General features: G+C 35.0%; 1 protein-coding gene across 1 annotated transcript in view; it reads right to left on the bottom strand.

Moving 5' to 3' along the window:
* CERKL (ceramide kinase-like) overlaps positions 1–15,225 on the bottom strand; it is a 35,226-nt gene that overhangs the window by 17,230 nt on the left and 2,771 nt on the right. Inside the window, exons 3-4 of the mRNA XM_009333139.1 lie at positions 7,485–7,616; positions 683–746 (exon numbers count right to left, since the gene is read on the bottom strand). Coding sequence (XP_009331414.1) covers positions 683–746; positions 7,485–7,616 — 196 coding nt within the window. The remainder of the gene's footprint in view (positions 1–682; positions 747–7,484; positions 7,617–15,225) is intronic.

The following is a 15,225-nucleotide window of genomic DNA, read 5'->3' as shown; positions in this document are numbered from 1 at the left end:
CAATACATACATACATTTTCAGATATATTTTCTTACCTAACTCCGAGTTTCTAGAATTAATAGAAATTGATTAGACTACAAGACACTATTTAAGCCTTCTTGTATGGCTTACGGCATATTCCAGTAAGAGTTGTAAGAATCCTGTAAGACTTCCACAGTATGCAAAACTACTCATATATTATTGAATCTTATTATTGAATGATTAATGTAAAAATACCAAAGATTTCAGGATTAATCCACATAGGAAGGTCTTTAAAAATGATTGAACAAGCATTTTCACTCTTGACTTTAAATAAGTTTGAAGTTTTGGGTTTTTTTTTAAATGGAAAAAACATTCAAGTTACTTTTAGATAAAATGTCTTCCTTAAGAACCACTTGAATGGATAGAGCGAAATACAAGGCACTCGTATCATTCTTGCAAATACAGAGACCGAAGCTTTCATGAAGCATATTTAGGAAAGCGTTATGTTTATTTACCATCATTTATGAATCTAAGATACAAACCTATTGTCAGTAAGTAATAAAAAACAAAGCATCTAATGAGAACTGATTTTTCTCAGGCTTAATATATATGTCAAACAGAGTAACTCATGAAATACCTACTAGCATAGTTTTGGATGGAATACAAATGAAAACTAATGTGATGAGGTTTACTAACATTCATTGTCACTAACCAACTCACCCATCAAATGCCTGGAGTTCACATTCTTTAAGTACTGAGAGAGCATGTCCTTCATATTCAGTTACTGTGGAAAATAACATTATTTAATTATCAGAAGCTTAGATAATTTAAAAGGGTTTTTTAAATTTTTGCCCTTCTAACATAAGGAACACACAGTAATTCACTTCAGATTTTTTTTTTAAATCATTAAATGCATTAAAAGTATGAGAAGGTATGTTTTACAGTTATGCTAGCTAAAAGGCAAGACATATTAAAACTCAGCTGCCATCAGACACATGGCTATTTAGCGCATTTAAATTTAGAGAATTAGAGAAGATGTTTGTTGCATCAAAATGTAAGTTTTAGCATTGACACAGTTGGTAAACTTCAGGAAAATGTAAGCATATCCTCAGTTAAGACTGAATTATTTCAGTGTCAATCAAATTTAATTGCCTTTGTGTTAGGATATGCAAATTGCTAAATCAAAAATATGAGGAGTTAAACACAGAAGTATGAAATCAAGCCAAATACCAGCGACAACAGAATATAACACACAGAGGAAGGTGGCACAAGTATACACCAGAGTTCATAGCCTCTGGAGGAAATGAATCTGTCACTCTACATTGATGTCTCTGTGTTTGCCGATACCGTATATAGTACTGTAAATGCCAGTGAAGACAGGATAAACTGGCATACTACAGATGGCACAAAGCATCATAACTACATTTAGCATTTTCTAGGCCAGCTTTGCCAGAAGAGACAACCCAGCTGCAGCCACCCATCAAAGATTTTTGGTGACTGACATGACACTTGCAGATGGATTTTTTGTGTAAGAATGTGCATCATTATATGCAAAATTACATTAATCTTTCATGCTTGTCTGTCCCTCGTGCTAGCACAGTTCAAGGCTTTTCTCCAGTGTTTCTAAACACTGTTAAAATTATTAGTCTTGGTGTCTAAAACAATCATTCCGTATCTGTACCTGTTATAACAGTATTTCTACAGACTATTCAAATGCTGTTTACAAGAATTCAAAACACCTCTGTGTCTCCCTATATATATACACACACACAAAAGAATGTGTGTATATATAGCAAGTATATATATAACTTTAAAAAAAAACAAAAAAACAAATCAAAGTAAAAGTGATAAAATTTTTACACTTCACACTAAACAACTGTATATCAGCATATAACTTCAAAATCTCCCAACCAGTATTAGCAAAGTTCTAGTGCTTGGTGTTTTGGAAATTCTTAATTAAAAACTAGAGTTATTTTGATTGTATCAAAGGCAGAGAATTATCATTTTGCTACAGAAATACCTATCACTATAATAGATTTCAGGAATTATTTACAGAATTTACTTTCATGCAGGACCTCTTCTGGAAGATCAAAGCACGATATTTAAGCCATCATATTCAGTTTTGCTTTTGCCAATAGGAACTATCCTTTTATCATTATGTGTAGATTGTGAAAAAAGTGACCAATAAAACTGTGCATCATGCAAAAATGCAGAAAGATTCAAATATCTTACCATTGCTTAACTGTGAAAGGAACTCTGCCCATGAAAACATACAGTTGGTTACCCGGTTACATGCCTTTTTAAATGAACGTGATGACATTTAGAAAGTTATGAGTACAATCTAATTAAAATGGTATGGTAAATAAGATTTTATTTTGTAAAAGAAAACATGCTCAATGGTTTCCTAATGTAGTGTATGTAAGTTACGTTTACTATTACAAAATTAATTCACTCAAAGAACAAGGACATGAAAGTAAAGAGGACTCACGTCTACAGAGAAATCAATAAAGGCAGTAAAAATTACTAGTGTTAGCCAGATTGATGAGGACTCCATCCTCTTTGCATCGGCTTAAATTCGGAAATTATATAGGAGGACTACTGCAAGGCTTAACATTGGGGATAATCCCAAGAAATTTAAAATTTGATGAGACAATGACAGAGGTACACAGCATCTATTCTGAAACATTGTGACAACAAGGTAATGAAAAAATAAAGTTTCCAGGAAAAACTTAATGAGAATATATAGAAAAATGATCAAGTGGAAAAAAAATTTTAAAAATCCAACACAGACATAAAAAGACCATGTCTAAAAAGTTTTCTGCATGCTTGACAACCTCCAGAGAGACACGTAAAAGTCATTCTGATAGCTGGAAAAAAGCTAGATGTTTGAATATTTGGTCTTGTTCCAATTCCGGGGGGGGGGACGGAGACAGACACCAAACAAAAAACAAACCAAAACCAAACACAAAACAAAAAAAACCCCACACAATAAATTTGATAAGAGGAAGAAAGAACTTCTTTCGCCATTTCAGAAGGATTCAGATTACACATTTGGCAAAAATATTATCACAAAAATATTATTTAATGCTTTTTTCAAACTATTTGTAATGCATAATTGAAAAAGTTTTCCTTTTTCAAGGACATTTTGTTCCCAACTTGTAAATTCCAGTATGCATTGTTTCAAGTAATTCAAGCATTCTGAAAGAAGGGCACTGACAGTGTACCTCATTTGAACAGTCACGCATACTCCAATACATTGTGACACCCTATCTCACGTAGCCAACAAGAAACTAAGGGTTCAGACCCTATATATAGAAAAAGCAACATATGATTATTTCAACACTTCAAAACGTGGGACACTTCCATATGACACGTATAAATACTGGCACTCGTGTCACGGACTAATGTCAATAGGATTAAAACTGCTAATGATAACAACAGATTAACTGGTGTTGACACTGGACGAAAAAAAAAATTAATGCTATTTAATGTATAGTAAGTTTAAACCAATGTTATTTGTCCAATTCTCAATCACTCTCTTCACACTCAATCAATCCTTTGTGATTCTGCCCTAAAAATGGGGATGTGGGGAAGGCTGTTGTTTTTGCCTAAACATCCAGCTTGTAATTGTGCATAAACAGAAGCAGAAGAGTCAAAACTAGGAAGCGAAGCGAGACAAACTAGGAGTCTGTTGAGGTTACCTTTATTTATTTTTCTTCAGTATGTGTAAGATTTTGCAAGATACTAATATATTTCTAAAATACTAGCTCCAATTATCACTATTTGACAGTACTTGTAGGTAACCCAAATGTGGAGCAAACTTTTATTGAACTGATTTCTAGAAGTGTTACTGTTGTTCTCCTAACAGCCATACCCCAGCTGCAGCACTCAAGATTATAGAGTCTTTTAAGAGTTTGGCAAAGACCAGATTTAGGTAACTGTAGCTAAGGCTAAGCAATAACGTACTGTTTCAGTTCATATTTGCTAATTCCCACTTTCTACTGCCCTGAGCACTTCAGAGATGTGTTTATTCCATGTAACAAAAATAACAAAAAAAATCAACAAAACACAATCCACTCTTTAAGACTTTGTTAATTTTACTAAAATTAATACATCTGTAGTATCCAAAGTAATTTGGCAGAAAAAAAGAAAACCATACCAAATTTAAAGATAATTGGAGAAAGTAACTGCTATTTCAGAACTCACTTATTTACATACATGCCTTTTGACTGCTCTATATCCGTGAGTAGGAGAGAATACCTCCACTCCAAACTTCTAAAAAACAAAGTTTATTCCAACAGAAGTTACAATGAAGAATAAGATCTGGCAAGCTTGATCACATAGGAAGCAACAGCCAGCTACCAAAATACAAGATTAGATGAGGAGAGCTCTGTCTTTCAGCACTCCACTGTCAAAGTTTGTTGGGTTGTTGTTTTTTTTTTTGTAGCCTGCAAGTCTTGTATTGTGTATGTGCTAGAAGTCACTTCAGAGGTTGTGCTGGTTTTGGCTGGGACCGAGTTAACTTTCTCCACAGCAGCTAGTGTGGGGCTATGTTTTGGATTTGTGCTGGAAACAGTGTTGATAACACAGGGATGTTTTCGCTACTGCTGAGCAGTGCTGACACAGAGTCAAGGCCTTTTCTGCTTCTCACCCCACCCCACCAGCGAGTAGGCTGGGGGTGCACAAGAAGCTGGGAGGGGACACAGCCGGGACAGCTGACCCAAACTGGCCAAAGGGATATCCCACACCATATGACGTCATGCTCAGCGTATAAAGCTGGGGGAAGAAGGAGGAAGGGGGGCACATTCAGAGTGATGGCGTTTGTCTTCCCAAGTCACCGTTACGTGTGATGGAGTCCCACGTTCCTGGAGATGGCTGAACACCTGCCTGCTGAGGGGAAGCGGTGAATGAATTCCTTGTTTTGCTTTGCTTGCATGTGCGGCTTTTGCTTTATTTGTTAAACTGTCTTTATCTCAACCCACGAGTTTTCTCACTTTTACCCTTCTGATTCTCTCCCCCATCCCACTGAGGGGGAGCGAGCGAGCGGTTGTGTGGGGCTTACTTGCCGGCTGGGGTTAAACCATGACAGAGGTTCAAATTTGCTTTAATATTTTTGTGTACAATTAATTTTAAGCTTTAAATACGTGTATGTGAAAAGACTAAAAGTAAACTCTTTAGTGTAAAAATTGTACAAAAGCCTTCAACTTTCACTACCTAATACACCTTTGTACACCACTATGTATGTAAATATTGGCCACGTTTCAAAAAAGCAGTAATAGCAAGATGCACACTCCAACTTCACAAAATCCAAAATAATTATGGGAGGGAAAAAAAAACAACAGTTCAATTTACTTGAAATGAGGCACTTAGTTTTGTTAGAAGATGGTACCAGTAGGTAGGACTTTCACTCAGCACCCACCACCACCACCCCTTTTTTTTTTTTTTTTAAATGCATAGTTCTTAATTATTTAGTTCACTACTAGCATTTAAAACTGTAATGCAGTTTTCCCATTTTGCCTGTAGGAGGAGTGTTAGGCAGCTAATAAGCACAATAGTATTTGGACATTGCCAAAATAACCTTACTTTAAGGATAAGCCATTAAACATTTATCTGGCTAAAAACGGAAGTTTCTTTTCAAAATTTAAAAGAAAAATAATAAAAAATAAACTTTAAACTGTTTTCATTCAATTATGAAAACTGTTTTTAAACCCACTACAAATTATATTCATAGCTTATATTAAATTCTATGAAGTAATCTAAAAAACTATTGATGCAGATTTGGCTTATTAGTTCAGCTTTAGGATTCCAGGTGACATTACATAGCTAAAAATGTAATCTTATACAGGTTAATGATAATGCTGCCTTTAACAGAGTTTAACAAACAAGGTTATGTTCACAGTAACAATAAAAGAAACACTAACCAGTCGCAAGGAATAACATTTCTTTTTTTAAATAGCTGCTTAAAGTAAAGTAATAACTAATTTAACAATATGACATAGTCAGTCATCTCTAACTAAGGTTTGCATGACAAAAACTTTTTTTAAAAAATTGTGACCAAACAAGGCTAAGTTCAATTTCTAAGAAGGCAGCATTATTATTAATCTGTTTACAATATCACCTATGTCTTGCAGGTAAAAAATACGTCTGTGAGAATCAAAACTTATATAAAGCTGCTGGCATTCACTTGTCAATTAAGGGACGTTAAGAAGTTATCACTACAGAATTCTAACACAGACTGAATCTTTTCCACACTTATTCTCACGCATCTTTAATCTTCAATTTATTTTACTTTAAATTGTGGGCTAAGTAATTTAAAAATACATAGATACAGGTAATAAAATTAGCAAGATAAATCTCATATACAAACACTTATTGCATTAGTATATCCTCACGCCTAAATCAGATTTGCTCAGAATGATTTTTGGCCTGCAACCTGAACTAGTCATGATTTCACAAGAAGTTTGAGGGACAACTGTAGGATGAGCCCTCTGTCTTATAATTTGCTTAAGCTGGAAATGATTATTTTGCAAACCAATTACAACAGCCATAGGAAAAAGACTTTTTGGTGTTAAAATGTCTTGCACCAGAGTTTACACATCACATGGATATGAAATGCATAATCAAAAATTAGCAGTGTATTAAAGGGAATTGTAATACTATGAATAAAAAAAAATATTTGGAATGGGCAATACTAATATTTCTCTGTTAACTTGGGTGGGTTTTGGGACCAAATTTGATGTAGCATAAGTTTCCGTCTCTTCACAGAAGGGGGCAGAAGTAACGATCAGATCATTAATATTTTACTGCTTTAAGAAAATTCATTGTTTCCCTGTTCAATTTCTTATAAAAAGGTCAGTCAAATGAAACAGCCAAAGGGCAAATTCAGGACATAAAGCAGAACTCTGGCAGAAATTGGGGCCTTAAATCCAAACCTGCTATCAGGAACCCATTGTTGAGCAGAAGGCAGCATCACTACAACATTAAAGTTGTACCTTCACGTTCTCCAGACACCAAGTCGTGCCCGTGTGCCTAGTGAGAGCCGCCCTTGTCATTACAGAACTTAATCACTTAGGCTTCCAGGTCATCCCTGAAACTGAGTCAGAATCCAGAAATAACGTGTCCTTCCAATAAGCCCCTCTTATGATGTCAGGCCAATAGATTTTCTCAGAAGAGAAGTAATATTTAAGGACATGGGTTTGTCAGAAGGCAGGAACAAGTCTTAGCAAGCACATACAAGACTGTCAGACATTAAATGCTTGTTTCTTTTTACAGAACGCTTGCTTTAAAAAATACAAAAAATATATTACTAGTATTGATAGCTATAGGGGAAAATATTCAATGAATAACAGAATTACTAAAACATTTTTTGATTAAATAAAAATATATTGCATTGTATTAACTACAGTTCCAAACGCACTAGTTGCAGGCAAAGCCAATAAGGATTAGCAGTAAATTCAAATTGTCTTGCACGCTTAAGTACTACTTTCACAAAGGATTAAACTATGCTTTTGAAGCAACTTACCTGTGACATCAGTTTTGATATCAGCAAGCTTAAAAAGAGGTGCAACTTGTTCATAGTAAACATGAGTGGCTTCTCTTTTGTGGCTACTTGGATTAACAAACACTTTTAAGGATTTTGGTCTATTTTGAAAGCCTAAAAAGAAAACACAGAACATTTAAGATTACACACAGCCCAGCTATTTTTACAGCTTAACTGATTTTGTACTATTAGAACCATTACAGTACTTTAACAGGATAAGTAAATTACAGTCTAAAAAAAGTCTCAATTTCTTCTTGGATGTGCACTATTTATCTTAAAATTACAGTACTGATTACTTCTGTATGTACAGCTAATAAACAGTAGAAATGAATCACACACTAACCAAAACATTGTAGGAACCAGAAAAAAAAAGTATATGTCGTAACTAGTTAAAACCCTGATACAGGAGCAGGGTAAATGTGGAGAAGTTATAAGATTGGGCAACAAAAAAAACCCAAACCCAACCAAACATCAAAACATATCTTTTTGGCAATTTAATATGAAACACTCCCAGCAGGCATATGACAATAACACTCAACAAAACTGGTATTACAATCCAATACTTCTGTTTTCCGAGATTGTAAATCAAACAGTGCAAAAGAAATGCCCTCATCTTGAAAGAGGTCAGAAGAAATACAAAGAAATAGAAAACTTAGTAATATCATTCAGAAATCTGAGAATTATTGCTCATTTTATTTTTTAAAAAGTTGCATTTAGGTCTTCGAAGTAACGAACTCTGAGCAAATGCTGAGAAATACTGCTATGCAAACAGTACCTTGTCTTGCACATTGATTCCATGAAGTAATTTTATTACCTGGAATATGGTATTTTGTTGAACAGCAAATAATTCATACTAAAACAATAACATTACTTTTCAAGTTCTCTTTTCTAGAATTCCTACAATTGCCATGACTCAGTCAGGTTGGTTTGCTACAAAAAGCAAGCGGTTGGCATACGGATACTGCTGTTTCTTTGGTAGTTATTTAAAATATATGATTTGAAAAATTTTGTATTCAATTAACTAATTTATAAATTCTAAATTTTCTTTTAGTATCAGGTTAGACTATCACTTTCTTAGCCAAATGAAAGCTAGAATATCTGGCAAGTGTACTACTTTCAGCATTCAAGAACAAAATTAGTAGTAGGCCACAGCTCCAAAAAGAACCAAGAGTGAAAGCACATTTTCCTGCCCCATGTAGAGAATTACTTCAATTTTTACAGCCACACGTGCCTTCAGAGTGTCAGCTGGGGCTTCCTGAAACTGTTCCCCACTTACTCTACCTCAACAACTGACCAGGAACAATTCCTCAGAGAAATTATAGCTAAATATTATTTCAGCATCAAAGGGGAAAATATTCCTTAAGATCAAAACATAACAATTACAAAAGTCCCATAGATTACTTTTTCACTTATTTAAACACATCAAAGAATCTGGAAATGAAAACTAGTACTTTATCCAGTTTGTGTTAGTAAATCTTAGAAGATTTCTTAAAGATACTGAAGAAAATTACTGGATCAGTTTTCTGCTATAATCTGAAAGCGTACATAAAAAACAAGATTTCTAATTACATTTATGGCAAAATGTTACACACAGTGCCATGTCATTGCACGGCAAATTAATCCTGATGAATCCTTAATGCCTGGTGAATCCTGCATGTCTTCAGTAATAAGCCTTAGTACCTACATTAAGAAAGTATCTCCTCTAAAAAGGAGATAAAAAGAAAACAGGGAACTTAGTGAGGAGAGCAGATGTGCTGGAGGGCAGGGCTGCCATTCACAAGGACCTTGATTAGCTACAAGAAAGGTTTGACAAAAGCCTCAAGATGTTCAATAAAGACAAACACAAAGTCCAGCACCTGGCCCCGCAAAACCCTAACAGTGCAGGCTGGGGACTGACCTCTTTAGAGAGCATCTGAAATTCCTGATGGACAAGGAGTTGAACGTGAGTAAACAGTGTGCCATTGATGCCATGAAGGCCAAGTGCTTGCTGGATTGCATTAACAAGAAGACAACCAGCAGTTCAAAGGATGTGATTATGCCCTTGTATTCAAAGTCTTTTGAGCCTGAATCTCAAAAACTGCATCCATGTTTAGGCCCCCCAGCACAAGACTAATCAAGTGGAGCGAGTCCAACAGAGAACTGACTTCAGCAAGGGGGCTGGAACAAGCCACATACAAGAGGCAGAGGTAGCAGGCTTTGTAGAGCCTTGAGAACAGAGTATCTATCTAAATGCTGTCCTTAAGTATCTACTGTGGGACTAACAAAGACTACCAAGACAGACTTCTTGCAGGTGCAAGGACAAAAAGGCAATGGACACAAGATGCGGCAGGGTATATTCCAATCTGAAATAAGGAAAACACTCTTCACGATGAGGGCAGTTAAGCTATGGATCACACTGCTCAGAGAGGCTGCGGAATGTCCATCCTTACAGATTTTCAAAACTTATCTGGACATGGCTCTTAGCAACCTGATCTTGTTTAGAAGCTCACCTGCTCTGAGCAGGAGGCTGGAATAGATAATCTCCAGAGGTCCCTTCCAACCCAAGTTATTCTTGATTCTCTGGAAACAGAAACAAGCACTGCAGGTACGTACTGGCAATTTCTAATCATAGTAATTACAACACAAATAAGGAAGACTACCTAGAACACAAAAGTTCCTAAAGACTATTAAAGCATACAAATCATCACCATAAAGACGTTATAATAATCATTATTCAAGACTTACTGGAAATCTGCTAGGGTATTATTGCAGTCTTTTAGAAGTTATAAAAATATTAAGACCAAAAAAAAAAAATTTCTGTTAGTTGATATTTTTCCTAAAGTACCAATAGAAATTAAATGGAAAACTATAAGAATAAGGACTCTTGATTTAATAGAGAAGAGATTTAGCCACACTCATTAATGTGCTGTCATATTTCTTATCTTCTCTACAGGAACTCCTACCTGTGATCAGCCGGCCCTAAATGCTCAACCCCCACCAATACCCAGAGCCCGAAAAAATGTAAAAACTGACTAGAGAGTCTTTAATTTGTAAGTAAAGTATATCTTTAAACATAATATACACACACACACTTACAATACACAAAACAGAGGGATAAAGAAGGAGAGTACAGAGTTTGAAGAAGTAGAAAAAGGTGATGAAGAGTCATAAATTCTGTTACCCAGACAGCGCGAGTTACAATTCATTTTTTGTTACTGTTAAACTATCATTAGGAGAAAGCTGAAGGAAAAAAAAGCAAACAAACATCGATAGCTCACTTAAATTTTATACATAAAACTGAAAAACAGTTAAGTCCCAGGTAGCAATATAAAGTTTTAAAAGAAAACATAAGCAGGCAAAGGAATACAGACTTTTCAATGGGTGGGAAGAAAATTCTTAGATTTCTAAGGAAACTTAATTGAATTTTTGTTTCCTTTTTTTCAAAGCAAAAAAATAATTCATTAAACTATTCTCAAACAGGAACTGTATTTATGATTATATATTAGGCTATCATTGAAAAGTAGATCAGAGTTAATACATAAATCCTAGTGAGATTTTCAAGAACCAAATGAATTCAAAGGATAACAGTGTTATAATATTCTCTTTATGACTACTTGAATATCAATTTACTTTTGTAGAAAGTTAAACTATTTTATTTATAGAAATAGGTGTCACAAACAAGGCACGTGAGCAGAGATACGGTACGCTACTGATGTGGTTTTGTTTATGCCAGATGATTTTCAACTGACATGAATAGATGGTAAGACAAAAATTATTATTTATCATTCCCAGCATGCACTGGACATGTTATAACACACCAAACAACTGAGTTTAATGAAAGAATATCGAATAACAGTCAAAAATTAAACTTTCACACAATTATATAGTGAAACTTCTTTAAAAGTATTTTTAAATAATAATCGTCTTTTAACTTTCTTTAACAACATCTATATGAATGACTCAATCTCATTTACTACAGTCTGCGGCTGATTTCAGTCTGTCAGCCTTTTGGTGTTCTCCTAACTGGTATTCTGTTATTGTTTTCTGTGGCTGCTCCATTTGAAATGAACCAGCAGCCTAAAGCAGGAAGGCCAACTGTTCCTCTAGTACTAACAAATGTGCTAATATGCACTAGTTTAAACTTGAGCTATCAAGTGAATCAGTGAACCATGAAGGATGGTGGGTCAATCAGGGTGTTCTGAAAACAAAGGCTCATAGGGCAGCAGAGACGCTATGCTCAGACATACATCTGTGCTGCTTTCAGTTCTTAGCTTTATGAAAATGGGTTTATGTTACAAAAGTTAAGAGCCTGGAATCATGTCATTATTGCATGCATTTATAAATACTTTATACAACAGTAAGAATATCATACATGAGGAAAACTAATAATATGAGACAGATTTGTTAATGTAACTATGGAGACACCACTGTTAATATTAACTAACCAAAGTTAATGTTTAACATTAATGGTTTAATTAAAACTTCATGCATGAAGTTTCAGACATTCATATCAAATCCTAGCGTGAGATACACTACAGAATAGTAGATAAAAATAAAATGCACTTCATGCATTTTTTGCTACTTCATCATTTATTCTTAACCATATTTACTGTCTTCTGTTAGTTTACAGAAAGTTTTTTCAAATCAACTGTTAATAAAAGTAAGTCTTATCTTGGTTAAAAAAAAATAAAATAAATGGATAAGCATTGATAATTATGCATTTTCCCTCATTTCTGGGGCTGTCTTAACCCTTTAAGTAACACTGGGCATTTGCATGCACAGAGGATTTTAAACAGTGAATTCCACTGACACAGTATGTCCACTGTACATGCCCGTAAGTCCAGTACAAAAAGATGCGATGTATAAATGGAAATCACTGACAGTCAGGTGTACAACAGGTCTGACATGAGATCAACAGCATACTAGAACCTGTCTAAGCTGCCGTGTGGGGTTTTCCAGGAGCCAGTCCAAAACCAAGGCTCCATAAGTGCATGCCTTAAGGTGGTAGTGGCTATTTTACATCAGTTTAACAAATAGACGATATACAGAAGATCAGTTTTCCTGAACACCATGTCATTGAGCAAGCTCTTCATATCTAGCTGGCATGCATCTGAACAGCAGCAATGTTATGAGGAAAATCAGAACTTACTTAAAAGTGGGAAGATGTGTTTTGTTACCCTGTCACACACACACACACACAAAGCCATAATAGCAGCCACTGTAACTAAATTCTAAAAACTATATCATATCTGTGTGCTCACTTATATGATGACAGGCTTCATTAAAAATTATAGCCTAGTTAGACTTCAAATTGAAGTACTCTGGACACCAATTCAAAGCAACAGAGGATACTCACTATGAAGAGAGTAAGAATGAACAGGAAAAACCATGCAAGAAACATTCATGTCAGACACAAAACGCACAGTAAAAGGGAAACTGTGTACGTGGTGTTTCAGAAAAAAATGCAATCTTCACTAGAACAAATTTCCAGATAAAACTCTAGCTCGTATCATCACTGATAAACTTGCTACTGTTGTTCCTTTATTAATGTATATGCATAAAAATCTAAAAAACTGTCAGAGAGTAAGGTAAACAAATAGAAAGTGCACTTATTTTCAAAGGAGGCACACCTTTTAGTAAAATGTAGCCATTCTGACAAATGAAAGTACATGTTTACTGACAGCCATACCCAAACATATATACACTCTACTTTGATAAATCACCTGCTTTTAATTTGCTCCAGCCTAGAAGCAATAAAAAACCTTCAAGTAAATAATGCAGCAGTTAATGAAAACTTACTTTGTGACCAGATAGATTAGGAAAAAGACATGTACACTTAAATTTTGACTATTTTAGAAGGATGAAATTTTAACTTTATCCTGCAGTTCATAAGGAAACCAAAAAGGAGCCAATTTGAGTTCATTAACAAAGATGTCACCAGCTCTATTACGAAAACAAGCTGCGGCAAAAACTATTAAAATCCATCACTGTTTCAAGGAGAGGTATATCAATGTGCCTTTTGAGATTTCACTTACTGAGGAATCAACAGAACTTATCTGCATTTTGTACTTCTAGTCCAGACTTGAATCCCACTGGGAACTTCCTACCAATGTTTGGTACGTTTTAAATCAGAAGCCTTTTTTTCTGAATTATACCATCACTATACCATCACTGTTTCAATTACTGATAATGTGTCTCTGCCACACTGAATGCAGAAACGCTGCTGCTTTTTTGCTGACTTTCTGGATAAAAAAAGGCAGTTTGAATAACTACTCAGACTTCAAAATGTAACAGTGTGAAAACTACTTTTATTGTAATTACAGAACTTAAAACAATATACACATTAGTGAATGATATTTTGGGGGTTGTGTTTGGTTATTTCCCCCCCGCCTCTGAGTCCTGATTATTCCTGAAGTAAAAGGCAAGGAGAAAAATGTACTGATTCAAGATCAAGAAAAATCTGCGCAAGGTTTGAGCTTCTGGAGAAAGATTGAAGCTGAAGGAAGAACTAGAAACAGCAACATTGCACAGAATGCTTTTTTCAGGTTCAGGTGGCTTCCAATTACAAAGCTATAAAACAGAGACTGCACCTCGAAGTCAAGGCAACCTGAGCAAGGGATACTGCAGCTTTTTTTCTGTGAACATATGGTATCACTGCTCCTGATGGATGGAGGGTAATCTGGGAACAAAACAGACATTTGCTCCTTATGCAAATGTCCTTGCCTTTATGGGTAGCTGGAGATCTGCAAGAATCTTGGCACTTCTGCAGATTTAGGTATTTTGTGGTAAAGTCTTTCACAAAGGGGCAAGGGAAGGCACTTTTTAGTACACATTTTTATTTGGAAAATCCAAAGCATATTGTAAGCAAACAATGTAAGAATGCACCGTTAATAACTCATGTTATTTTACTTTCTCTAGTACCTGCTTTTGACATAGTCACTTCACTAGAAGTACACTATAAATCACTACTGAAAGTGTTGTTACAAATGCTACAGATGTTTAAGATTTGCATTCTGTAATCTGGCTCAGTATTAACAATTCAGCTGGAGTTTTAATAGTCTATTACAAGATGGATTGTTTTTCTTCTGTAATAAACAAACACATTTGCTATAGTCTGTAAACGGAGACACATTTTGGAGCTAAATCAGAGAGTTTGGTTTGTGTGGGGTTTTTGTTGTTTTGTTTTTTTAAAAATTACAAGTGTGCTATATTCTGTGTCTTTCCCACGTTGATGGTATTAAATTACAGTGAAAGGCTTTGGTTTGTTGGGGTTTTTTCCCCTCCTAAACGGTGACTATTTTTTTCTTAAATTTGATACAGCTTCCATGAAAAAAAATGCAACTATCATGGGTTAAACAAAGCATCCCAAAACTGGCATTAGCCCAGGCAAACACAGAAAGATATTTCTAAAATAAAGAATTGCCTCTCATCACTAGCTAGTGTCAATACATTTTGTATCAAATTATACAATAAGAGTCCTACAGAACCTTAAGAGCACTTCCACTGTGAATTTATGAAGAAGAGGAAAGCCTCTCCCGTTAGCCTCTTAAAGAATCTGCAGGTCTCAAGTGGGAGCTCCTAAACAGTCACCGGGAAGTCCCTGAAGAGTTCCCAGGATTGCAACAACTGTAGTACCATCAGATGTGCTGCAATTCCAAGTGAAAACATCAGCAATATATTTCATTTCTTTAAGAAATCTATTATATATTTCTTATTATATATTATATATATTATATAAGAAATA

Source organism: Pygoscelis adeliae, unplaced genomic scaffold, assembly GCF_000699105.1.
Source record: "Pygoscelis adeliae isolate BGI_AS28 unplaced genomic scaffold, ASM69910v1 Scaffold160, whole genome shotgun sequence".
In the NCBI taxonomy this organism is placed as follows: Eukaryota; Metazoa; Chordata; class Aves; order Sphenisciformes; family Spheniscidae; genus Pygoscelis; species Pygoscelis adeliae.
The sequence above is the reverse complement of the archived record's forward strand: the minus strand, read 5'-3'. Positions and strand labels throughout refer to the sequence as shown.